At 48.1% G+C, this 27,071-nt stretch overlaps 2 protein-coding genes across 2 annotated transcripts; one reads left to right on the forward strand and one right to left on the reverse strand.

Annotated features, from left to right (window-relative positions):
* The first annotated feature begins 9,695 nt into the window (after positions 1 to 9,695).
* Positions 9,696 to 15,181, forward strand: LOC125545583 (probable methyltransferase PMT26). The gene is made up of 9 exons (XM_048709593.1): positions 9,696 to 9,925; positions 10,427 to 11,563; positions 11,659 to 11,808; positions 12,053 to 12,323; positions 12,508 to 12,618; positions 13,098 to 13,272; positions 13,355 to 13,627; positions 13,791 to 13,985; positions 14,640 to 15,181. Exons 2-9 carry the CDS (start codon positions 10,529 to 10,531, stop codon positions 14,854 to 14,856), a joined length of 2,427 nt encoding a protein of 808 aa, XP_048565550.1. The 5' UTR covers positions 9,696 to 9,925; positions 10,427 to 10,528; the 3' UTR covers positions 14,857 to 15,181.
* Positions 15,182 to 17,987: 2,806 nt separating this feature from the next.
* Positions 17,988 to 21,981, reverse strand: LOC125545584 (gibberellin 20 oxidase 2-like). The gene is made up of 3 exons (XM_048709594.1): positions 21,250 to 21,981; positions 20,770 to 21,094; positions 17,988 to 18,580 (listed from the first exon to the last, which is right to left on the reverse strand). Exons 1-3 carry the CDS (start codon positions 21,960 to 21,962, stop codon positions 18,290 to 18,292), a joined length of 1,329 nt encoding a protein of 442 aa, XP_048565551.1. The 5' UTR covers positions 21,963 to 21,981; the 3' UTR covers positions 17,988 to 18,289.
* Positions 21,982 to 27,071: the final 5,090 nt, after the last annotated feature.

Consider the following 27,071-nt stretch of genomic DNA (forward strand, 5'->3'; position numbering starts at 1 on the left):
CTTATGTGAGAAATATGAGAAATTTATTAGAGATTTTTAGTGGAGACAGTGGGTGGGAAGGCATCAGCCCCTTCCCACCACTAGGCTATTCCTTAGTCTCCGACCTAAGTGTCGTTGCTACCACGTTTGAGAGTAAGTACTTGGGGGCCCCACCCTGGAAGGTAGAATGAAAGAATAAAACTTACAGGTCATCATGGAGAGATTTACCAAAAAAAATGCATCAACCGGTCAGAAAGATATATGTGGCATGCAGCTAAGGAAGTGCACATAAAGTCAGTTATTCAAGCTCTCCCTACTTTCTCTATGGGGATTTTTAAATGAATGTTGGCTTATGTGAGAAATATGAGAAATTTATTAGAGATTTTTAGTGGAGACACTACTAGGGAAAAGCCTAGCAGCTACGCGGGTTTTAGACCTATCAGTAGCGCGGGCAGGAGCGCTATTGGTACGTCACTACAGCTAAAGGTTAGCAGTAGTGTGGGTTAACCCACGCTACTGCTATATCGACTTAGTAGTAGCGTTTTCTCCAAACAGCGTTACTGGTAATTACTAGTAGCGCTTCTCCCTGCATGCGCTACTACTATTATTTTGTATTTTATTTCTTTTTTATTTCATGTTTTATGCATACACCTTTATACAAGTTTTCATACAACGGCAATTTAGAGATTGTTTTTACATCATAATGAGTTATTACATCACTGGGTGAAAGAACCATGGACTAATTTCAAGTGAATGGACATCCACTTGAAACTAATCCGCGGTTCTTTCACCCAATGATATAATAAATATCATCGTCATCATCATCGTCATCATCATCATAATACATCATTGTCATATAACACCTCCTCATGATCATCGTTTTCATCAATGAGACATCACATAGCAAGTTGGTCACTAGTCATAATCATAACTACTCCTCATCATCAACTCTAACACATTGTACCATATAATAAATATTGTACCTCATAGGACCTACTACATTCTCTTAGGACCTACTATATTCTCTTAGGTAAAATAGCATAAAACAAGATAGCCCGTGACTCTCCATTATGGAGAATGGAGATTATCCTCTCTCCAATTCTTGTCTTTCGCACAATGTTGCTTCCAAGTACCTCCTTACGACTGTCCATACATTTTTTCATTCTGTGATTTTCATGTCTCCACCTCTTTTAGAAATCCGATATGGACAGGTGAGATTCGTAGGACGACCTGGCTGTATGTTCAAAACATCAAGGCGACCTTTCTGATACATCAGATGAGGCACACAATCATCCGGGATTTTCTGTTGAAAAACATAGTAATAACTTCGTAGTTAGCAATGTAGTTAAGTTCTAAAAGAATTTATGCAAAAGATGCACGGATGTCGTAATAGTAAAAAATCTTACCATGGCATCTCCATGGATGTTATCGTAGTTCAACACGTGCACTAGTGGCACGTATTGACCATAATGTGGAGGAGTTTTACTATATTGTAATTCTCAAGATCAGTACAAAATGCGACCAGATGATTTTTCTCCTGATAAGTTAACTCAGAGCCATCGGTGTAGTAGGTTCTGTCCACCATATTCCGCACATTGTTTGAACAATGAAAATAAGCTGTCAACTATTTTGAAATGAACAATATAAATTAGTTAATAACTATGTTTGAGAAACTCACATAGCGGTAGAATTGGAAGCGCATCAACAATGACCCAAATGTCCAAATTGTCTTGGTCGATGTCAGGATCACCAAGATCCATGGTGACAAACATACCCTCTTGAAAATCATACATCTTGCAAAGTGCTTCCCAACCCGGGTAACCAAAATGGGATACGCTCTCAGAATTATATAGATTTACCTCAAAATCCATACCATGATGGGTCCTTAGGTTAATTTTCTTTGTTTCATTCCTCTCATGATCTTCAAAACCCATCATCTCCAAGACATAGCGTCTTGCATGGCATTGGATAAGCTACTCGAATTGTAAAAGACGAAAATTACACGTTGAATTAGTAGAAGTCGAGCTTAATTACAAAAAAACACTTTGTGTCGTAGCTTACCGTATCACAATCGAAGGCCTCCTCGAGCTTAATGCTGAAGCACCGACCTTCGTCCAGGTGAGGCCTGTTGCAGAAACCCCGGTCGTCGCGGCACCAGTCACACTCACCCGGGAGACTTTCGTCGTCCGAGTACGACATTTCCTATGTTCTAATTCAAATATTAAACTTGTACAATTAAATATATGTACTAAACGAGTACGACATTACACCCCACGACAACAGTCGGGATTCTTCGGCCTCGACAGACTTAAAGTCAATATGAAATATTGTTTAATTATCTTTCTAGAAAATCCAGGCCACTCGATATTTCCTATATATTCTAGCACAAGTCGTGCCAAAATTCACGGAAAATTCCGGCATGACCTTTACTAAAACAGGACATACCGAGCACCTGAAATTTGCCGGAACGGAAATTAATCAACACTCCGGCAAATCATAGGCCACTCGGAGTAACATGAACATGAACATGATCGGCCACTTGGGCAATCACATATCCTATTTGAGCAACATAAGATATACATGTTCTTATTTACATCATATCTTATAGGACTCATATTGACATGGAGATTTGGCTGGTCTCACCTCGAGGTCGAAGGGGGTCGGTGATGAGGACGACGGCGGGGATGAGGAGGAGAGAGGGGGAGGGGAAGGAGGCCGGTGGGATCGGAGGAGGGAGGGGCGGGGGGAGGAGGGGAAGGGGGCGGCCGAAGGAGGAGGGAGGGGGCGGCCGGAGGAGGAGGGGGAGGAGGGACGAGGGAGTACCTCGACAAGGAGCAGCGCGGCGGCGGTGGCGGCGGACCACGTACGGGTTCGGGACGGGCCGTAGCAGTAGCGATGGTCAGTGGTACGCGCTACTGCTAAGTGGGGCTAGCCATCTGCGCTGAGTACAAATATAGTAGCAACGCGGTTTCACGGAACGCGCTATTGCTAAAGTAGTAGCAGTAGCGCGGTTTATTTAAAAACGCTACTACTAAGTAGTAGTAGCGACCTGTTTTGTCCAGCGCTACTGCTAAAATGCTGTGTATATGGTTTTTTCTAGTAGTGGGAGATGAAGAGGAGCATCACAAGGTACATTGGATGGCTTTCGAACCGCATGACAATACCAAAGAGGGTTGGCGGCATAGGATTCAGGGACATGCACCTCTTTAACCAAGCGTTGTTGGTACGAGAAGGGTGGAGATTAATCTAATATCTAGATAGTGTGTGCGCATGTGTACTAAAATCTAAATACTACCCAAACTGTGACCTCCTTGACACATTTTTTGCATTAGACGCTTCCCTATTTTGGAGAGGTGTGAAGTTTGTCCTAGAACTCCTAAAAAGGGAATAAGTTTGGCATGTTGAAATGAAAATATATAAAAATTCATAGAGATCAATGGATCCCTCGAAAAGAAGGTTTGATGGCAGCAAAATTTGTGAGGATATCCAAACTTCGCTAGGTAAACCAACTCATGCTCCTAGAGCGGAAGAGTGGAATGTAAATATTATTTGGCAAATTTTCCACTTCTTTCATGCTGATAATTTCTGCAAGATCAAAATCTATGCAACTAATGTTGACGGCCAAGTGGCATGGCATCCAGAGAAGGATAGTGTATTCTCTGTGAGAAGCGCCTACAGACTAGCTTTTATGAGCAAAGCCACAGACCAGTCGTCATGCTCATCTGCTTATTACGATAATAAAACTATTTGGGACCTAATTTGGAAGACTAAGGGCCAGATAAAATCCGGATTTTCCGCTAGAAGGCTGGAGCTAACACACTTGCGACGACACAGAACAAATCCAAACACACCATTGTGCATGACAATTTCTATGAGATTTGTGGCCATGCTACGGACAATGGTCTGATTATCCATTGCACGGATAAGCTAACACCCAGTGCTGCCTTGGTATGTTTATCCATCCTATCTGCATACTACAATGGTCTGATTATCCTAGAAGTTGAGTGTGAGCTAGCCAAAAAGCTACAACCAGGGATGCTTAATTGCCCTGCATGTTTTCCGTTGATCGGGACATCAGAACAACTTTGTGTCCAGCTAAGTTATTTTGGTCAAGTGGGTGGTGCATGCTTTGGCAGCTGAAGCTAGAATAATTGGTGACAAGACCCTGGCCAATGTTCCTAGTAATCTCCGTAGTATTTTGTTGGCTGATTGTAAGGGCATCTTCAATATTATGTACTAAGGGCCCGTTCGGAAGTGCTCCTGCTTCCCAAACGAGCCAGCTTCTTGCGGGAGCTGTGCGGGCTGGCTTCTCGGGGGAGCTGGGCGAGTGTTTGGAGCGAAGCAGGCCAGACTTGGTGGGAGCTATAGCGATAGAAAAATAGGAGCAAAGCAGGCCACATGCGACTGCGAAACGAATCATTTTCTTGACTTGGCGGTGGCATTCCTAGTAATTAATCTGAACTTCTCCTCCGCCGTTTCCTGAAGCTGGGCTTGGGCATCTTCTCAAATTTGCACTGGAAGCTGCCTCCACTTCTTGAAGCTGGCTTCGCGGAGTCGAAGCTCGGCCAGCTTCTCGCTTGCTTCCGGGGAAGCGCGGAGGAGGAGGAACACTTCCGAATGGGACCTAAATCAGACACCCAAATTGTATCTAGCCTTATGCATCAAATAGGCATCAAATTGGACAGCAACGTGGGTTGATTTTTAGAATGACAAAAAATATTTGGACCGCATGGTTCAGATATTTAGGGACGGTTTGGTGCACGACATTGGAAATGCCCAGGTCATGGATCGGCAGGTTTCCTCTTGCGCCAGAATCGGATGGACGCGCACTCTGGTGGCAAGAAAGGCTCGAAGGCTTAGGCCAACTCTACCGCGTGACCTTATCCTGTCCGCCCCCGTCCGTTTGGGGTAAAACGGACAAACGAGGCGGCCCAGCGCGCGGGAGCAAATGGATTTTTATCTGTTTTGTGTCCGCTTTCGACCCATCCGCGGCCCAAGTTTGCGCCGCTTTTGGGGTGAAACGGACACCGCGCGGACGCGCGGGCCGTCTGCGCGTGTCCTCCCCTGGCCTGCCCGTCGGTGGCACAGGGCGGGCCTTTTTCTATCCGCCCCCCTCCCTTCCTCCGGCCGCACCCCCTCCACTCTTCCCCACTCTTTCCCTCGCTGTCGCTGCCGCCGCCGCTGCCATTGCACTTCGGACGCGCGCTCGCCCATCCCCTTCCCCTCGGCACTGCCCCTCGACCCAACCACGGCCACCTGGTTTGCGCACCCGCCAGCCGGATTTGGGGCGGATCCGGTCGGTCTTTAGCTCGCCCGGCTGTGGGAGGCCGGGCCGCGCCATGGACTGGCCGGGCACCTCGCCGGAAGGCCCTAGCAGGGCCGCAAGGCCACATGCAGGCAGTGGCTCCTCCTCTAGCCGCTCGGATCTGCATCGTCGGTGGTCCGCCGGCAGATACACGAATGGCGGTCGGCCGGGCTCGGTGCTTGCCCAAAAGCTCGCCGGCGCACCGTTGCCACTCATTAAGTGCGACCACTGCTCAAGGATGGTCGTGCGCCGCGTGTCTACAACGCCGGAACATCCCGGATGGGTGTTCATCAAGTGCTTAAACGATGGGGTATGTGCTCCTTTTAGCTTCGGTTTGTGCTCTAGTTTTGACTAGTTGTGCTAACTACAAATTTTATTGTGTAGCATGGAGGATGTAGATGAGACCAGTGCACTTATTGCTAGATTAAAGGCTAGACACGAGACTAGGTGTGAGAAAGCAACATCGACTTCTGGCTTCAAGAAGAAAGGAGGATGCCAGATCGAGCCTCCTCCACATATCAAAAATGAGTGCATCGAGAAGGCCCTAACTCAACTCAAGGGAGCAGTTATGAAAGTTGGGTATCTTCTAAAATGTATTCTTATTGTTCTTATTTTCTTTGGTCTTACTTTACTAGTCAAATATGATGATGTATTCTTCATGTACCGAAAATGAATGATGAAATGAAGTTAAGGACTTGCAAAGAAAAATGTACGCGGACAGGATGCGGCCGGGATGCGGCCGCGCGCTGGGCGCATGGCCACCGCATCCCAGGCAGACCCGGACACGACCCCATCGCCCTACTCAAACGGACAGAATCCGAACAAAACAAACGTCTGTGTGGGGTCGCGCGGTGGAGTTGGCCTTAGAGGCATCCAAAGCACGTGTGGTAAGTAAATCCACCTTGCTTTGTCAAAGGAAATTCAACACGGCGCTCGGTTGTAGAGTGCCCAACCTCACACTTCCACAGTCAAATCAAGTGCGCTCCAAGCAGTTGCAACCTCACGCCCTTTTGCTTTTCCTGTAATCAATTCAAGTGCGTTCCAAGCAACTGAGACCTCGCACGTTTTCTGGAGCAATTTCCTAGCAGCTATCATTTCTTCTACTAGCCTGCAGCTAAAATGCCCCCGAGCTGTCAGATTGCTGCTGGCTCCACCATGCAGGGTGACGGTGAGTTGACAGACGAGATCGGGCAGCTCGCTAGATGCTCCCCTGTGTTGGGGCCTCGTGCTGGTTGATTCCTTGCAAAGCTCGCTTTTAATTTACCTTTCCCGGATGGATCGATCGATCTCATCTAGTACGTGCAGTGCAGCATCGTGGCGCTAGCTTAGCTAGCAAGGTCTCTGCGGGTGTGGATCGATCGGATCCCGGTGGCTAGCTAGCGAGTTTCTTCAGATCCGGGGGGTTCTCTGCTTGCACGGCCACGGCGACGCCTTTTCCGAACTGAATCGACCGTTCACCCGTTACGAGATGATGAAAGAACAAACACCCATGATAATTGCAAAGGACATACATGAACTTTTTCGACGAACGGGAACGGAAGAATTCTTTCACGGTGGAGCACCAATCAGCGAGCGGGTTCTAGAGATGGCCAAAGACATTTCGGATCAGGCGAATCTAGTACGTACACTAGACAGACAGCTTGGAAGTCCAAGTCGCGAGCAGTCTGGTGCGCCTCAACGCACAGGCGACCGACGAACAGTCACGGCGGCCGCCGGGGCAGGTAGGCCGCGCCGCATTAGTGAGCGGCGGCGACCCGATCAGCCGCGCCGACGCCACCATCCACGACCCGGGCCGGGTGGTGGTGAGTGGGCTTGTCCCAGACCCCGACCCCGACCCAACTTGTCTGTTGTCCCGCGGGACCAGGGTCCATCCAGGCGGCCCTACGCTCCACCGACACCGCGCGGGGAAGTGGATCACGCAGCGCGCGGGGGCGTGGGCCCGGGTGAACCGTACGTGGTGCACGCGATGCCCTGTGCCTGGCTCCGTGTACCAGCGGAGTGGGATATGGAGAGCTGCGGGCCCGCGTGTCGGTAGGTGCGGCGCAGTGGGCGTGGTGCGTGGTGGGGTGGATCACGCGTTCGGCCTCTGTGTTTGCGCAGTCGGCTCCCGCTCACGCGTTCGGCCCCATTTCCCGCGGGGCGGTGTGTGCCGAGCCCGAGACCCGAGAGGAACGCGGCTGCTGTTTTTCACATTGCCACCCTCCGAAGAAAATGGTTCATTCATTCCGCATTTCGTACACAATACTACTTCCCTTCCCTACGCACTCTCTGTAATTCTCAAAATTGTGAGTTTGCCATTCTCCGCAAAAAGAAAAGAGAGCATGATGCTTTCCGTCTCCTCTCAAGTTTGGAATCGGCATGTTTAGGGATACACTTAGCAAAGCGGTCGTGCGCTTGGAGCAAAACCAAGACAGGGCTAACATTTAGGAATCTCATAACACCCAGGTACGAGCACATGACAAATCAAACGTTTTCAATAGCAAATTTAGTGACGCGAGGATGACAACTTTCATTTGCAAGCATGTCAACTTCGTGCTTCGCCTTATTTTTTTTAATAAAAAAACTGTCATGTGTGTCAATTAACTTGTTATTCTCTTGTCACTAGAATTGCTATCGAAAACGTTTGATTTGCAATGTGCTCCTACATGATTTATCATTTGGAAACATTCATAGCCTGATGAAGATATGAAGTAGGCTATATGCAAGTAATTTTTTATGCTCAATAGAGCTCCACAGTTTGCTACATAATTGAGAGGAAAATAAATGTCTCAAAGATCGGTATCACCTTCCTCCCACTCTCCCACAAGTCAAGCTGACAATGGTAACCTTTGCCTGCATCCCTGTGGGCAATTGTTGTATTAGGAGTCAGAAAATAAGCCAATTTTAATGCCCGCGGAATGCTATTGGGTCAAATACCTTATGTAACATGTAAGAGGAGGATGAGGATGTGGCGGATACCCACCTCAGGTAATCCCAAATTTCTACTATCCTTGCTACCCCCCCCCCCCCCCCCCCCCCCCCCCCCCCCAGCACCACCACCAAACATTTTTCTGTTGAAATGTTGCTGAATATTTGTGTGAATTCTTTTTATCCCAACAGGTGGGTGCAAGGACAGAGATAAGCATGGGAGGCTGTCACAGGGACAAGAATGGGAGACCAATACCGATCAGGGCGATCCCCATTGCCAGCTTGACCCACAAGACTGCAACTAATAGGGATAACAACTATGACGGGACCTTCCCTTTGGCAAACCGTCCACGATGCACGTGGACGCCACCCTTCCATGAACATTGGCTAGGATGCAATAGTATGCATTCTTTGTCCAGGAGTAGTACTTTCAATTATTCGGTCACATGCAGTTCGGTGGATTATGGTTTACGATCATCTAATTTGTAATGGGATCATGCATGAAGATATCAATGTGAGGCACATTCAATATGGACAACCATGGTTTTTTTTTTCTTTCCGTAACTTGATTGGTTGGTATTTAAATAATATAGTACACCCATTGTCTTAAAATATAAGACGTTTTGTTAACAATGTGATTGAGTAATTAATAACATATATGATCGTGTGTGCCCTAGGTTATACTCATTTTCAAAGAAAAAAACATGGGATAGATTGATTGATATAATCGTTTTTGCACAACTGCTCTGAGTGTGAGTACATAAAAGTACAGGTCATGGCTTTTGCCGGGCCGGCGCGATGGCGCGTGTGGGTGTCGTCGCCCTCCTTGGAGGTGTCGCCGAGGTGCATTCAACATTTCCCTCGCTGTATGGAGTTGGTTGTTGTCTCTGGACGAAAGCCTCAATTCGGTCGGATAGGCATGATGGTGGCGTCTCCGACATCGCTCCTCTATTGGGAGCAACGTGTTTGGAGACACGGCTTGGTTCCTCGTTGCTCTCCTTCGATGTTTGCCGTGGTCCTATTTTGATTCTTGGTGGTGCTATGTACGGCCATAGCCGGTGCGTCCAATACGGTGGCTTCCTCGGATCTGATCAAGTCCTGCCATTTCATTTGCCACCTTCTCTTAGGCATTTAGGGCGGATGGTGCGTCAACAAGCAAAGTTCAATGAGAGAGGTGCTCCGCGCCGGTCGAGACGCGGTGTTAATTATAATCTGTTAGGACAGGCGTGTTTGCTCTGTAGTTTTTGTATGGTCGTTGGTAGCTGTCCCTGGACCTTTCTGGATGTTGTGTTCGTACTACGCTCGTCAGCGAACAATAGTCTTCTTGTAATTAAAATTCTGCCTTCTAAAAAGTATGGTGCGCATGTACTCTTGAAAAAAAATACAGGTCACAATAATGCGAGCTCGAGAGGGCAAATCTGCAAAAGATGGCAGCCCATGAGAATCCCACATTTTTAGTCAAGATTCTCGCACTAATTTAACCCGTGCGTACGGCCTAATGCCATTGCCACTGCCCCCATCCACCTCCTTCGCGCCCTCGCACTGTCACACACACGACACACTCCACTGCCCTCGCTCCTCCCCCTCCCGCACGCTAGCTGGAGGCGTTCCCAGCCTTTATAACGCGGCGAGGCCACACTGCGGATCCAAGCACGCTCGCCCCCTCCTCGATCCCCTCGCCCCCTCCTCGAGATCCGCTCGGAGCCGCTGCACCCCAGCTCCCCGGCCGGCGAGGTACGAACCCGCCGCCTCCGCATTGCCCGCCTCCCCCTCTTTTCCTCTCCCCGTCCGCCGGAGCGGATCTAGCTCCAGCTCGTCCGTTCGGCTGATTGGCCAGTGGTTTAGTTCACCGCTTTGCTATGGCGTCCGCTAGTAGTGTATTAGATTACGCAGCTTGGAGCCAGCTCTGCCCGCAGATCCGATTGCGATTTGGGCCAGGAATGGGGATTTGCCAGATTTTCCCTTCATTAACGCACGCGCTTTGTGGAGTAGTTATGTTTGCGTGCTTGCCGATAGAAGGAGATTTGCTTGCCTTTTTCATGGCTTTCCTCTTGGGAAGCGTCGCCTTGGTAGGAAACAAGATACGGAAACAACGCTTTTCTGGGACTTATTATTGAGTTTTGTAATGCTCTGCGGATCCGGCGCTTCCTTCTTTAGATCTGGTGGTTTGGTTGGTACAGCAGTATAAATTTCTACTGCTCTGGGTTCTAACGATTGTAGTTTAATTTGCTCTAGGTGCGCGCGGTGTGTGCCAGAAAGCAGCAACGCTCTGCAACCTCTGATATAAACAAGCCGCGTGCAGCGGGGGGTGGTCCTGTACATGTGCTAGCGGGACTGATGGCATTTGGCCGAGGCGCGAAGATGGACGGCAGGCGGCCCTCGTCGCCGTCCTCGTCGATGTGCACGACGACCACCGTCGTCGTGTTTGTGGCGCTCTGCATGGTCGGCGCCTGGATGATGACGTCCTCCACCGTCTTCCCGGTAGAGCCTACTTCAAACAAGAAGTCGGAGCCGATAGAGGTGTCAACATCGAATAAGAAGACCGAGGTCAAGGATCAGCGCGCAGAAGTTGGCTTTGGTGAAACCGACGAGGCGGCGAAATCCGGCAGTGTTAGCTCGGAAAAATTCGAGGACACTGACAATAATGACAATGTTCCAGATGAGTCGCATAGTAACAGGGATGCTCCTGAGGAAGAGAAGTTCCCTGAGAACGCAATGGAGAAGCCTGTCGAGATGGCTGAAGAAAAGGAACCACCAAAGGAGAAGGAGGACAGTAAGGATTCGTTCGATGATGCAAATGGAAAATCAGAAGGACAGAGTGCTAAGGAGGGTGGGGAGTCTGGTGATGAGGAGGAGAAGAGCGAGGAGAGGAAAGATAAGGAGACCACCACTGACAATGATGTTGAAAAATCCGATGCAGAGAAGAAGGAAGATCAAGAAGGAAAGTCTGAGGATGATGCAACTGAGCAGCCTCAAATCGAGGAGAAAGTGGAAGAAAGTGGAGAGAAGGAACCAGCTGCAAAAGCTAATGAGGTATTTCCTGATGGAGCTCAGTCTGAACTTCTAAAGGAGTCGAATACCGAGAATGGGTCATTCCCTACACAGGCTGCAGAGTCAAAGAATGAGAAGGAAGCTCAAGCAGCATCAAAATCTTCAGGTGATGAAATCACCTATAGCTGGAAATTATGTAATAGCAGTGCCGTGACAGATTACATACCTTGCCTTGACAATGAGAAGGCTATCAAGAAACTTCATTCTACCAAGCATTATGAACACCGTGAGAGGCATTGCCCTGCGGAGCCTCCGACCTGCCTTGTTCCACTTCCGGAAGGATATAAGCGCCCCATCGAGTGGCCCAAGAGCAGGGACAAGGTACTTCTGTCTTTTCATGATGTTTCCACAACACTGAGTAATCTTTGGTTGATCAACTTCTCCATTTGCTTATTAGAAATGCACTGTTTTTGCAGGTATGGTACAGCAACGTCCCTCACACCAAGCTTGCAGAGTACAAGGGTCATCAGAACTGGGTTAAAGTTTCTGGGGATCATCTTCTGTTTCCTGGGGGCGGGACTCAGTTCAAGAATGGCGCACTCCACTACATCGATACTATTCAGCAGGTTTATTACCATTGCCCCAATTATGACTCATACTTCCACACACGAACAATTGATTAATACTATTTACACATATCTAAGTCTCGAGGTAACTGTTGCTATCACTCCCTTGAAGGAGATTGCACATGTTCCAGGACTGTGATGCTGAAATTTGCATGTTCTTTCTATGAAACCGATATTATCACCTACTGTATTATGTTTGTCAAAAATCTATGCATTTACATGCTTATCAAACTACCGTGTGCAGGCTTTACCTGATATTGCATGGGGTAAACGAAGCCGTGTGATTCTAGATGTTGGTTGTGGAGTTGCTAGCTTTGGTGGCTACATGTTTGATAGAGATGTGCTTACCATGTCATTTGCTCCAAAAGATGAGCATGAAGCTCAAGTACAGTTTGCGCTCGAGAGGGGAATTCCAGCAATATCAGCTGTAATGGGCACCAAGAGACTTCCATATCCTAGCAGGGTTTTTGATGTCATTCACTGTGCTCGCTGCAGGGTCCCTTGGCACATTGAAGGTTTGTCTTGTTGGTGGCATGTTTTAATTTTCGATTTCTCCTGCTAACTACTCCCTCCGTTCCAAAATAGATGACCCAACTTTGTACTAACTTTAGTACAAAGTTGGGTCATCTATTTTGGAACGGAGGGAGTACTATGTACTATATAGTATGAATACAGTTTACGACAACTGGTTACTTTCAGGTGGCAAGCTTTTGCTGGAATTGAACCGACTATTACGTCCTGGTGGTTACTTCGTCTGGTCTGCCACTCCTGTTTACCAAAAGCTCCCTGAAGATGTTGAAATTTGGAATGGTATTGTACCGAACTCCTCTTTCAATATCACTCGTACCGTTATACAGAACGTTGCTGCAATATCAATGAACCGTTTCAAAACCGTCATTTTCCTCTGTTTCTTTAAAGCAGTTCAAATAGCTGTTCACTTGCTTTGGTGATCAGAAATAAATGTTGCTGCCTCTGAATGGCTACGCCTGATTTTCTATCGAACACTGCACCACAACCCACATATAGAGAAACACACGTTGCTTGTAACAGAAGTTCAAGTGTTATAAACTCTCTTTAATTGTTCTTTTTCACAACGGCTGATAGCACAAGTTGTGCTTATATTATCACAAATACAACGAACCATCGGTTAGCACTAGATGTGCCCAACTTCATGAAATGACTAGACCTGTTTAATAAAATAGTAAAATCATGCCACAAACCAACTGCAAAGTTTTTCATCTATCATCCAGGTGAACCAGATCTAACACTCAGTGCCATACTTTTTTCAGCCATGTCTTCTCTGACAAAGTCCATGTGCTGGAAAATGGTTAAGAAAACAAAGGATACATTAAATCAAGTTGGTATGGCCATATATCAGAAGCCAATGGACAACAATTGCTACGAGAAAAGATCAGAAGACAGCCCACCGCTATGCAAGGAAACTGACGATGCAGATGCTGCATGGTATGGTTAAGGCTCTTTTGCTACCTTATATTTACATATCTGAACTACTATGCCTTTTCTTAAACAATCTTGTGTTATGCAGGAATGTACCTTTGCAAGCGTGCATACCCAGATTGCCTATTGGTCCATCAGTAAGAGGATCAAAATGGCCAGAGATGTGGCCTCAAAGGCTTGAGAAGACTCCCTTCTGGATTGATGGTTCTCGTGTTGGAGTTTATGGAAAACCAGCAAATGAAGACTTCGAGGCAGACTATGCACACTGGAAACGTGTTGTAAGTAAGTCGTATGTGAATGGCATGGGAATTGACTGGTCTAAAGTGAGAAATGTCATGGACATGAGAGCCGTATACGGAGGGTAAGTAAAATGGCTTGCTTTAGATCTCTCGATGATGCATTTTGATTTCGAATCCCACTCATTTCACAAAATGTTTCATTCAAGAACACTCATAATGAGAATGGATTCACACCTCCCTTTAGTTATTTCTCTTGGCTAATGTTTTACATTTGTTGCTTTGCAGTTTTGCTGCAGCACTGAGGGACCAAAAAGTCTGGGTTATGAATATCGTGCCAATCGATTCGCCTGACACACTGCCCATTGTTTATGAGCGTGGCTTGTTTGGAATGTATCATGACTGGTGCGAATCTTTCAGCACTTACCCAAGAACATATGACCTCCTACATGCAGACCATCTCTTCTCAAAGCTCAAAAAGAGGTCAGTGTTTTATTGTCTCAGTGATTGCAGTTTCTTCATGCTTGCAGAGGGAGTAAGTAGCTTTGGTTTAAACAAAGAGTGAGAAGGATTTATTTGCTTGACGTTGGACTAGCATTTCCCACCGAATACTTTACTTTTACTGGCTGGTTATTAGTATATTCTTCTGCAAGTATATGTGCTACTGAACTAATGTACTGATTCCAAACTGACTGCTGCGAATAGTTGAGCGAAAAATAGGGCTCATTTGTATCCTATAGCAGTTTTTGCTATGATGCCCATGCTGTGGTGAAATTCTCTTTTCTCCACTTTTTGGAGGATTCCGAACATCAATTCATAGCTCATGAGAAGATTCTTTTGAAAACTCCAAGAAACGTTTTTATTGAAATATTCGTGCAGTGCATCCAAATACCTCCCTGTCGGGTTTAATCTCCCTTTCGAAAGAAAAACACTCTGTAGATGCCACCCAGTTCCTATTTTTATACTGTTCCTGGGTTTCTCCATTCATTCATCAGAGTGGGCCTCAAGTATTTGAGTCCTACAAGGTTCTTGTATAAGTGCCAACAGCATAAAAATAATTAAAAATAAGTAGCAACAGCATGTTTGTGTGTGTTGCATAACTGAATCGTCTCATGCAATTGCTTTGTTCGTTCTCAGATGTAAATTGCTGGGAGTGTTTGCCGAGGTTGACCGGATATTGAGGCCAGAAGGCAAACTGATCGTGAGGGACGACGCAGAGACAATAAGCGAGCTTGAAAGCATGGCGAAGTCCCTGCAGTGGGAGGTGCGCATGACCTACGCCAGGGGCAAGGAAGGGCTGCTCTGCGTCCAAAAGACCACGTGGCGGCCCAAGGAGATCGAAGCAAGCATGTAGTGAAACATACATTCAAGATAAACCGTTATCGGTTAGTGGGTACGTATTACACTAGACTGAATTTTGGCCCTAGGTATAAGCATATGATTCTTGTTGATGCTAAGAAAGGCAAAAGCATTGTGCAGCTGTAGAATCATGTATGTGTTTTTTAGCCCAGTGAGGGCGGCCTTCCATTCTTTCTTTTGCTTGGACAACATTTGTTGTAAAATGAATGTAATGCTGTACTGGAAGTCGATAGGTAGAGCCACGGCACTGAGGGTGGTATCAGTTCTTAAGGAAAACCTCACTTCTGGTAATGCTATGGCTGCGTGATGTTACTTTGTTAGTGGAGCAGCTGAGAAAGAGCTTATGGCTGCGTGCATTGCTTGATGTAGATGCCTGGGGACTGGGGTAATCCTCCTTTTCAAAGTAAAAAAAGAAAGATGTGAAAGAGCCAAACCTGCACTGCATGAACACTGGGAGGAAATTGTTACTATCCTACCAGGAGATTCAGAGAAACATCACCTCTTATGCTTCTAGAGTTCTACTAGTTGCTATCAAATTCCAGATCCATATTACAAGCAAGCAGTAGAGCCCTAGAGGAAGAGAATGAGACAGGAGGAAGCTCCACCCTAGACAGGGACCTTCATTTCAAATTTGTGATCCATTGGATGCCGGGGACTGGACGAACTGGGGTTATTTATCTTACAACTCGCACACACTTACAGCCATGGCCCACTGTCAGTATTTGATCCACTGGTGGTCTCCCTGACTTGCGGTTGCGGGGGCCGCCATTGCTCACTCTCGTCGGATACAGTGGCCTTCCCCGCACAAGACACGCCTGTACAATTTCTTCAGTTTCGTCAGTTAACATCTTCGGTCTGCTCTCGTCTTCTTCTCGTTCCGCCGCTGCCGCACGCTTAGCCAAGGCATGGGTCTCGTCGCTTCTCCGAGCGGCGCTGCATCCCATCCGGGCTGTCACAGAAAGCTACATACACACACCTGCGAGATATTCAGGACGTGGCGTGGCCGGAAGCCGTCGAAGCAGCAGATCGCTCGGATCGCGATTGCACCCGCGGAACCAAACAACGGCGCCCATTCCCATCCCGCCGGGTTCGCCTTGGACGGCATCGGCACGCACGCCGACGCTCCGCTCCAAAAATGGCAGCTCCGACGAAGATAAGCGCGAACCATATACAAACAATCTCCGATTTCCCGCCGCATACAGGACACGGAGAGAAACGGGACCACGCCGAGCCGGGCCACGGGAAGAGGAGAGATGCTCCACGGTGGCCTCCGCGTGGCGCAACCCAACAAAAGCCGGCGATTCTCTTCTCCAACTTGATACTCCCTCCATAAATTAATATAAGAGCGTTTAGATCACTATTTTAGTGTTCTAAACACTCTTATATTAGTTTACAGAAGGAGTATCAAGCAGTGGCGAAGCCAGCATGTAGGCGTTGGGTTCACTTGAACCCAACGATCTTTGCTCGTCACGTCCATCGGTCCATGTATATACGCATTCACTTGCTTGAACCCAATACAAATGCACGCTTGAACCCATCAAAGCTGCTAGTACGCACGAGCAAGAAGCCTCTTAGCCCATTGTAAATTTATTATAACATGATGAAAAGCCCAACAAAAAGCCTACAGGTATTTCTCAAAACAAAAGAGCCCAATACCATACGATACAATCCACGCAGCAGGCTCGACAGTTGACCGCACGATTCCATACCATCCATGATGTACGCAACACGCCGCCGCTTATCGTTTCCCCCCAGTTCGGTTCCCAACCCGGCCCCTCGGTGTTCCATCTCCATGTTCCCCCCATCGCGGCGCCAGATCGGCAGCCTCCGGCGGCAAGCCAAGAACAGTAAGTCGGCCGTCGGCGGTGGCTGGCAATTGAAGTCCAAACTGAACGTAATCAGATCACTCCGTCCCTGCTGTGTGGTATTACCTTTTACCGTACTTTTCTGATTATTTTCCCCTGAACTTTGATTGGTCATACTATGGTATGCAATAATATTTCTCAAAAAGAAATTGATAACGATGCTGGCACTTCTAGGCCATCCGTTAGATGTAATTAAGCAGTACATCGAATGCCGCTACTGCAAATAATCTCTCAAAGTTTTCAATTGACAGATAAATTACTGCCATATGATGTGTTTGATCTTTGCATGATAATGAGAGATCGAAAAGCTACACACTAAAATGTGAGTGGCTTTACATGCTTCTTTCGCTTGATGGTACTTACTTTGAATTTGTCAAATTAACTTGTCATTTTTTCTCAATATTTTCAGCAAGATGAGAAGCTGACCATGAAGCTATGAAGCTATGAAGTTATTTTCTAAAAATAAGTGAATTTCATTCAATTGGTATGTCTTGCAATCTTTAGCTTTAAATTTAATCTATATATGATAATCAACATCATATTCTGTTTGTTACACTCTTTTTGTAAGAATTTGTCAAAAAGACTCTTGTTCTAATATAGTTCAAAATTAAACTTTACACTTAATTAATTCATACCAAATTAATTCTCAGAGTGAGATAATCAGTGAACCCATTGGCCAAATTTTCTGGCTCCTGGCTCCGCCCCTGATACCAAGCCGCAGCGTTTTGTGCGAGAGAGATGAAAGCAAAACCTTGATGGCGTCCGTCCAGAATGGAAATTTCGGGAGGTCCTATTTGCGTGCAAGCGTCCATCCACCCTAGTATTTCTTTCGTGTTCGCTTGACCGCGACGGCTAGTAAGGGTGTGTGCAATGGTTGATAAGACAATTTTATCTTAGCCATGCGACATACGTAGTTTAGAAATCGCGATTAAAAATGATGTACAATGAATTATCTCTTGCTCTTGTCTTTAATCTAATAGTTATCTCTCCCTTCTTAAATATAAGTTTTTTTATAGATTTCAATATGGACTGTATATGTATTTTAGAGTGTAGGTTTATTCATTTTGCATCGTATGTAGTTTATATTAAAATCTTTAAAAAAAGACATATATTTGAAAACAGAGTAAAAATCTCTAAATATGTGCTAAGACCATTTTGCTAAGAGGTTATCTCTTAGTATTTCTTAGATAAGAGAAGGTAGGCATTTCTTTTATGTTTTCTAAGTTGGAGGCGAAAGAAGACGAAGCAGAAAGCAAAGGCATGAAATGCGTTTATATATATTATATATATATTTCATGATTTCCATGGTATGTACACTAGGTGAGGCGAGAAGGGGGCATGCATATGGCGAGTCGTGACAAACAAGGCTAGGAGGAGGGAACGCGAGCCAGCGTCCAAAAATGGAAGGTGGTGCGGGGCCGGAAATCCACGTGGGCACCACTCCGCCCGGGCCCACCGCACCTGAGAGGGGGGCGCGCGCACGTGGGCTGGTCCCGACAAAAATTCCGCGTCGCGATCCTCGGGGCGAATCAGCCCGTGGATCGATCGGGTCAGGCGAGGCGATCAGGCCGCCTGCTGGGCCGCCGGGGCGGGCGGCGGCGGCGAGGTGGAGGAGGAGAACCACTGGGTGAAGGCGTCGAGGGTGCGCGTGTCGGCGCGGTAGTGGCGCTGCGTGAAGCGCATGAGGTCGGCCCAGGTGAAGTCCGGGTACCGCCGCGGGCTCCTCAGGCCCGGCGGCGGCCGCACCACGCGGTCCTCGCGCGGGCACAGGAAGAAGGCCAGCGACCGCCGCTCCTGCCGCCGGTTCACCACCGCCCGGTGCAGGCAGCTCTTGTACCGCCCGTTCGACAGCGCCTGCATGCATGCAAACAACAAAGAAAGCGCCGACTGTTAGTCAGACCACTCAAACGTACGTCGGCTTTCCCGTTCCGTTTCGACGGCTAATCATTTCCGAGGCGCAAGCAAAATTGACGCGCGAGACAAGGACGCATCGCCGCGGCCGTCCCTGGCTCCAAAAAGCAAATGCAGTGTAACATGAGCTGTAAATAAAACTGACTACGAAGGCGGGAGGGGCCTCGATCGCGTCGTGTGTGAACCACGCGACGAGCGGCAGCGCCCACGTGAAGCCCGTCCGACGGGGCGGCGGCCGGGAGCACGGCGCACGTGCATGGCCGTCGCCGTCGACGAGGAGGGGCGGGAAATTAACAGCGACAGACGGAGTGGAGACGCGCCGAAACCCGCAGGATACAGTGCCGTGGGGAAACCTTGTACCGCGCCGTATCTAGATCAGCTGGCCGAGGCCGACCGCCGACGGGCCAAACACCAGGGCAGGAAAGCCCGGCGGCAGCATCCGGCCCTTGCCATGGGCGTAGGAGCAAATTCAGAGCGCGCGCGCGCGCATGCACCTGGGTTGGCCCGCCACCGAAAGCGCCGCCACCTCACCGTCACCGCCGCTACTGTACAAAACCACCAGGCCTACATGGCTTGCTATCCCCTATCTTTTCCCGCGCTCTGATTGGCTCCGCACCTAGTGCTCGCACCCTTTTTTGGACGGACGGATAGATAGATGGAATAAAACCCTACTTTCCCAGACCACTAGAAATGGATACGCTGATCCATGTACTACCACGTCTTCGTCGGTAGAATTGACGAGTCTAAAGTGATGGCGATTACCACTACTCCCTAATAACAGGTTCCTTCAGGCATCGTCCTAGGAAGGAAGGGATGATGATGACGAGGACCGCTACTCTCTCCGTTTCTTTTTACTCCACATATACTACTAATAAGTTATATGTGCATAGCATGTGAGGGCTTGCTTAGTCAAATTACAACTAAAGATAGACATGTTGGTGTATTAGTTATAGCAGAGGAATGGAATTGTTAGCCATATGCATGACGTATAAGATGCAAAAATCACGTCATGTGTGTTTTGTCTAGGTGTCTTTTTTGGCTATCTCAAAGCTAATGTTCTATCCACAAAGATAAAATAAGATTTATGAACGTACATAGGCTTGAAATATGAAGTAAAAACGAATGACAGTTTGGATAAAACAGAAGTTAGGAGAGTCTTGAGTGTGCAAGAGGCTATAATAAAGTAGAAGTGTGCTTTAAAATTCTGTGCAAAATGTCCATATAGCGTATGCTCATCCATAGATTCTTCTAGATAGTACACGTGGCAAAATCTGGTGAGGTAATGAGAAGATCCAACGGTCAGCAACACAAGGATTTGCCACCTCTCTATGATCCGTTTGGCTTCATCTAACAGTTGTTATTTAAAGTTATTCGTACGTTATATAGTGGTATAAATTTGTGTGAAACCAAACTACACCAAGTTTGACATATTACCCCCCAACGACTTATACTTAGGAACGGAGGAAGTAGTTTACATTACAAAAATTCCGACATCTACAACACCAGAGTTTTAAAGTACAAAAAATAACTTCATGATGCCTCTAATAATATTGACTTCATGTTACAAATGTTGATATTTTTTCCTATAAAATAGACCAGGCAAATTTTATATACAAACTAAAAAGAAATGGATGAAGTATGTCAGTTCGGCGCTTGTTTCTACCACTAACTACTACTCCCTTCGTCTCATAATAATATATAGTAAGATATTTTTGCAAGCTAAGATTGCTTGCATACCCGCAAAAGAAAACATTGCTTGCAAAAACGTCTAATGTTATGGGATAGATTAGTACCAACTAGTGCATGTTAATTCAAGCTGTCGAGTCTTAGAATCTAATAATGAGCGTTGATTGGCGCTGAGAAAGAAAATAAATCACGTACGTCATGTCAGAAGCTTTACGGTGATAGGCCTACCAGCGGCTCGCTTGTTAGGAAGCAGAGTGCAATCACGTCATGTCAGTAGGCTCCCACGGTCCCTCTCTCTTTGTTCCGGAACAGCGAGGCAGTTTTTATGGGCCGGTTCGCTCGTTAGGAAGCAGAGCACAGCGGAACAGAGCACGGGTAGTTGACTACTGTATACCCCCCATTAGTGAGCGAAAGCAACGCCTAATACGAGCAGCAGTAGCAATTACCATGAAGGTGTCGCCGATGTTGATGACCATGGCGCCGGGGACGGGGCGGACGGGCCGCCAGTCGCCGTCGACGAGGACCTCCAGCCCGCCCACGTCGTCCTGCAGCAGGATGGTGAGCGCCGTGGGGTCGCAGTGCGGGCCCGTCCCCAGCGTGCGCTCCGGCTCCGGGCACGGCGGGTAGTAGTTGCACCGCATGATGGAGCTGCTGTCCGCGAAGAAGTCCCGGTAGTACCCGCGCTTCTCCACCCCCAGGCTCAGCTCCAGCAGCTCCATGATCCTCAGCGACAGCTCCTTCATCTTCTCGCAGTACTCCTGGTACAGCCTCCTGCACGTGTTCTCTTGTCACTACTCACCACGTAGTACGGCGGCTTCAAGTACTCGTACGTGGGCGCCGATCGAACGTAGGATCGCGCGGAAACAAAAAGAAAAATGCAGTGGCGGGGATGGATTCGTGCTGGCCGGATAGGGTGGATATATTACCCCATTGGCTCGTAGTCCGGCCCGAGGGTGCTGGTGAAGTAGTCCACCACGACGGGCGCGGCGCCGGCGCGGTCGTGGAAGCCGAAGGAGAGGGTCTCCTTCCAGGGGAGCTTGGAGGCGAACCGGTCCGCGTGCGCGCTCGTGTACCCGGACACGGTCCCCGGGACGCGCCGCGCGCGCTGCTTCTCGGCCAGCGGCAGCCGGAAGAAGCCGCTCGCGCCGTCCAGCGCCGCGCGCGCCAGGGCGTCGTCCACGCCGTGCCCGGACACCTGGAAGAACCCGTGCGTGGCGCACGCCGCGGCCACCTGCGCCACGGCGCGGCGGAGCCCTGCGGCGTCGCCATTGCGCAGCACGCCCACGTCCACCACCGGCACGGCCAGCTCCTCAGCCGTGGTGGGGCGCACCTCGGCGTGGGGCCACACGAACGGGGCGGGGATCTTCGGCTCCCTCCGGAGGTCGTACACCGCGGTGGCCGCGCCGCCGTTCTTGTTGACGGCCGCCTTGGCGGCGAACGGGTCAATGCTGGGAGCGGGAGGCTGGAGGAGCAGGGGAGTTGCAGGGCTGGTGTCCATGGCCGCAGGCAAGCGCGCGGTGGCGGCGCTGCAGTGAGGCGGACGCGTGAGGGATGGTTCTTGCTGAGCGGTCTGGAGCACCATGAGATGAGCGGCGTGTGAGCTAGCTGCGAGTGAGTGTGCGGGAGAGCTGTCTGGCATGGTGGGCTATTTGTAATCGGGGGAGTGAGGGAGAAGAAAGTGGAGGAGGAATATATTTGGAGGGAGGCGAAGCGGGCCCAGGATACAAGAGACAAGAAGGTGCATACCACCAATCCACCACGAAGAGAATGGGATAAAAGCTTTTGCGGGTCTGATCCCTACACTGGACTATCCATCACCGTCCGATCATACGTTGAGATTCATGAGATCACAACTGGATGGTGATTAGGATAAATAAGTGCTTTGCTACATCTACCTAGCGACTTACTACCAAGGAAAGGCCTACGTCATTAGTTGGCAGGTTTTAATTGGTTTTAATTAGGCGCCCGGGCCCACCCTGAAATTCAGGGGGGACAATTTAGTTATTTATTTTGCATGATAATTTGTGTCTCATTCGTATCATAAAGATTAAAGGGGTGTTTGTTTTCAGGGATTTTTTTATGCAGGGACTAGAAAAAGTCCCTCTTAAAAACTTTTTTACCAAACGGGAGGGACTTTTTAGGGACTAAACTAGGCATTTGGGACTAAATGAAGAAGACTCTCAAAGAGATTAGGGACGCGTGGAGCCGGTCCGCGTTGGATTCTTGGGATTTTTTGGGACTTTTCCAACAATGCCCCTCCATGCACCCATTGGCCCGCCACCCCATGATGTTGTTTGATTATTGTTTTTTTATATACTAGAGGCAACATGGTCATTTAATAACCTCTAGGAAGGGATTAGGGATTTTTTAGTCTCTGGAAACAAACAGGGATGGAGTTTTTAGTTGGGACTAGAAAAAGTCCTAGGACTAGAGAACCAAACACCACCTAAGTACAAGTCACATAAAGACCGACATGACAAAACTGAAAACACAACATAATGCTTGACACCAACGCCGCCTGTCACCTGTCTCCGGCACCACTACAACAGTCACCGAAAGAAAAAAAAATGACGGATCACCTTCTCACCCGAGCTCGACGCGGCTCCATCGATGATATGCAGCTTTGCGGACTTTCAAGGTGGCTTGCCAAAGATGAAACCATCACCGTTGAACGAATCAAACCAGGGCAACACCCCAGACACGCCATCAAACTTAGGGAAGGAGGGTAATTACGTAGATTGCGTACAAAGCTTTTGTAGGTCTAGCATTTTTGGATAAATAAATACGCGTTGAGGGGTTATTCCTAAGTAACGGGCACCCGTGAGTTGCACAACTGACGGCTGACGCCTCCTCTCCCCCCGAATGTATCCGTTGCACCGGACAGTAAAATTGTACTATAAACGTCCTTAAAATACCAGTTTTCTTGGCAAAAAAAAAACCAGTTTTTTTATGTAACACATACAAACGACGTGATATCATGAAAATTGAAACCAAAACTCGAAACCTAGCTCCGAAAACAAAGATGACAAATTTGCCGCAATAGTGATAATTGGCCAAAATTAAAGCCCAACCTTACATTAGGTACTATTAAGTGCCAATTTTCTCCATTTTTGCTCTCGACTTGTGCTAAAAATTTGCTCTCGGCCCATGTCATGCATTTTTCAAACTTTTAAAAGCATCAACAAGTGTTGGGCACAGTGGGTACACAAGATGCTCCTCCCTCCCCACAAACTTTAAGCTTAAGAATAAAGGAGCATTCAAGTCTGAAAGAGGATTTGCAAACTTCTAGCTTGGACCAACAAAAAAGTTTGTCATTTGCCTAGCTTTACATATAAAGCCAAACAACTGAACCGGTACAAACTAGTGACGGAACCGTCATACAAGCCCGCGAAAAAAAACATCACCTAAGCAAGGGCACAACTGCACCCAACCGAACATCGAGTGTGAAAACTGGAGACGCCACACCTAACAGGAGACAACCAAAACTATTGGACATACCGGATACCATAGTGCGAAACACACAGAGCCATCTCTGGAAAAGGTCGACTCGTCATTAAGAAAGTCCCTCACTTCGGGTCGTGGAGCACCGCCCTGCTAGGAGAGAGCAAGGACATATAACATGTGCCAGAAGCACAAGTATAAACGATAGAATACCAACATGATCACCTCACGCTAGAGTCGAAGACACTGCAAGGAAGAGACAATGCATGCCCAAAGCCAGCGGACAGCTGCAAGCGGAAGGGAGCGAGGGTCCACGTCAATGCTCTCAAGAGAGTGATGACGCCAAGTGGGACCGCCGACGAGCCTCGAGAGTACGATGAATGGTTTTCACCAGGGGCCCGGGCACTAAGAGGAGACCCAAAACAATGTTCCCAAGAGGGAAGCGGCACCCATAGGCGCCACCATTGCCGGTGTCGGAGTGCAGAGCTTTCTCTCAAACCCTCACAGGTGCCACCGATAGAGCCAAAGTTGCAGGCCTAACCCGTGAGGGGTGACCACTGACGCCAGCGCAAGGCCTCCAGATCCAAACCAGGGAGCCACCGCCGTCGAAGCCACGATGGCACCTGCATCATCCGCGACCCCACCTCTTGCTACACTCATAGCCAAGAGCATACACCACCAAGGAGTTTGCAACGTACCTCTGCGTAGAGCTAATCATGTAGCCTCACCAACCAGATACGTCGCCCCGGCTTCCAGGAGACACACACCACCGTCGTTAGGGCACGAGGCCGTCAAAAAGTAGGCATTTTGAGATGAACAACGCAAGGACGGAGCCGCCCTGTCATAGCATCACCACAGTCAGGGCCGACCAACAAAGATGTCGACCCACAAGCAGAGGACAACCCGCTACAAGTGGCCATTTCCCCTCTGGATCCGGCTCCACCACAATTGGTACAAGGATCACCGCCACTAGGAATAAAAGCAACAAAAGTTCAAATCTAAATTGAGATCACAAGTCGAAATAATGTTAATGGGCCTAGTTAATGCAATATGATGATTTGCTATCATTAAATTTAATTTGCGAATTTTAGACAAGTAGGTGTTTTTCTTACATGATTTGCTCAATTCCTTTTGCGGGTAATGATTTGCTCAATTAGTTTTGTGTAGAGGTCGGGTGACGACTGAGAAAAACACGTTTCACTCAACTATCTTAGGTTTTAATTTTGATTGTCTTACTGAGTGTCACAAGGCGGCGTGTGGCCAGCCCTCTAATTGTGTCTCCCTCTGCCGCACGTACACAGATTGATTGCTTCTGATGCCGTAACACGCGATGATGTGTACTCCATCATTTTTCTTAATGTAGTGTGTATATACTTTTAAAAAAGATCAAACTTTACAAATTTTGACCAGATTTATAGAGAAAATTATTTATATCTATAATTCTAAATTATCTATAATTCTAAATATATAAAATATGAAAGTACATCTTATCACGAATCTAAAGATATATGTTTAACATTTTAGATGTAAATATACTTTTCCTCATAAGTTTGGTCAATATGGAATGGATGGAGCAGGAAGCTGCATGCATCGCGCGCACGAATATACATCGACTGGGACTTTCTTAAGTCTTGACCGACTGAGATTTAGCAATCCCGTTTCTTTTATTATTACCGTTGGTGCGCCACAAGATAAGACAAGTGCACCCGATACTACTACATCCTCCGACCAGAAAATAGGTCACATATCTCTACAGTAGAATGATGCGGAGAGCATAGCGGTTGGGGTGAGTATTATAGCTGAGTGGAAGTACCATGCATGGTGCACATCAGCAGCAAGAACAGTGCCATTCCCTTACAACATAATGACCACCGATCAAGGTCGGTCTCCTAAAGATCTCTTGTGCGCGCGGCTGAGGTTTAGGTGTGGGTGATCGACCCCTCACCGCGCATAAAACTGTTCCGTTTCTTTCTTTTCAGTTCTTCACGTCACGCATTTTCCAGAGCGTTCCCAAATTTTGTCGAGATGTGTCCGCCAAGAAAAAGACAAGAATAATATTGGTCGACCCGCGTGCATGGAGAACAGTCAACTGTGAGTACGTGCCTTGCACTGGATTTGATGGGCGCTTAATTCCTACTTTGTGGGCTGTTAATCCCTAGCTACTACTACTGTAGCCATATATGCCCAGGCACAGGCAGTGCGTTGGACGTCGGCCCTTTGACCCGTCTAACACATGATCCTGCGGCGCATGCATGCATGCATGCATGCCATCCATGAGACAGACGCTGCACGCTGGAGCTGGGGCCTAGCGCTGCCGTGCCATCCGTGGCATTTTCGCTGGCGTCTAGCACGTACATTTTCTTTTTGGCGGGGAGCATAGCACGTACATTACATAGGAAAACAGTACATGTCAGCCAGGGCCTTTCATGCAATATGCGTACGTGTGCAGGATTCGGAGCCGATCGTCACCGCGAGACGGCCGACACGTCTGCTAGAAAACAGCGCGCGCGCTGCCCACGGGTACAAAAGATGCGCGCAGGCATCTGTGCTGCGTGTGGTCATGAGTCATGTCCCTCGTGTGTTAGTACCACTACTTTTGAGAGGTGGAAGCACACGGGCCGGGGTAGCCGTCGGTGTGGTGTGGTGTGGGTGCCGCCTATGGCCATGGGCACCCGCAAACTCTCGAAGTGGGCACCCGGTGATTTTTTGGCGGATTGGACCGAGGTGGCTGCGCTCCGAGATAGAGAGAAAAGAGAGAGGAGAGAGAGAGCACGGACAGTTTGGCATGAGGCAAAGCGCTTCCTTGGCCATTTTCCTCGCGCCCGCGTGTTGCCCCCGCATGCCAACACCTGCTCGCGTCTAAAACAGCATAACCAACTGCGGTATTTTTCTGCCCTTTCGGGCCGGGGGGAGGGGGGACACATCGTTGAAACAACACGCCAGCATTGGAGAGGTCGAAGAGCATACACGCGGGAATCTCGCCCGCTAGCTAGGTCGCTTTGTTAGCTCATATACTACAGTACAGTACTAGTACATTTGAGCCGATTTGTGTGTCCTTTGCTCTAACTTTACCTCAGATGTTATCTTAGTTCAGATTGGAGAGCTAGCTCGTGATTTTTCTCCTTTTGTTATTCAACATGTAAATCGGTCAGCGAATGTTTCGGCTCATCTATGTGCTAAGCGTACTTGCACATTGCATGTAACGGAAAGCTGGCTTGATGAGACTCCCAGCTTCCTTGTACAAGCCTTATGGTTGACTGTCCAAGGAATGCTCTTGTTTGAATAAAGCTCTCTGAATTGATTGCAA

This window comes from Triticum urartu, chromosome 3 (assembly GCF_003073215.2).
Source record: "Triticum urartu cultivar G1812 chromosome 3, Tu2.1, whole genome shotgun sequence".
NCBI lineage: Eukaryota > Viridiplantae > Streptophyta > Magnoliopsida > Poales > Poaceae > Triticum > Triticum urartu.

Coding starts and splice junctions, on each gene's coding strand:
- LOC125545583 (XM_048709593.1), top strand. CDS start 10,529: ATGGCATTTGGCCGAGGCGCGAAGATGGACGGCAGGCGGCCCTCGTCG. Junction 11,809..12,052: donor ACATCGATACTATTCAGCAG/GTTTATTACCAT, acceptor TACCGTGTGCAG/GCTTTACCTGATATTGCATG. Junction 12,324..12,507: donor GGTCCCTTGGCACATTGAAG/GTTTGTCTTGTT, acceptor GGTTACTTTCAG/GTGGCAAGCTTTTGCTGGAA.
- LOC125545584 (XM_048709594.1), bottom strand. CDS start 21,962: ATGCCAGACAGCTCTCCCGCACACTCACTCGCAGCTAGCTCACACGCC. Junction 21,095..21,249: donor CCGGACTACGAGCCAATGGG/GTAATATATCCA, acceptor GAACACGTGCAG/GAGGCTGTACCAGGAGTACT. Junction 18,581..20,769: donor ACATCGGCGACACCTTCATG/GTAATTGCTACT, acceptor GCATGCATGCAG/GCGCTGTCGAACGGGCGGTA.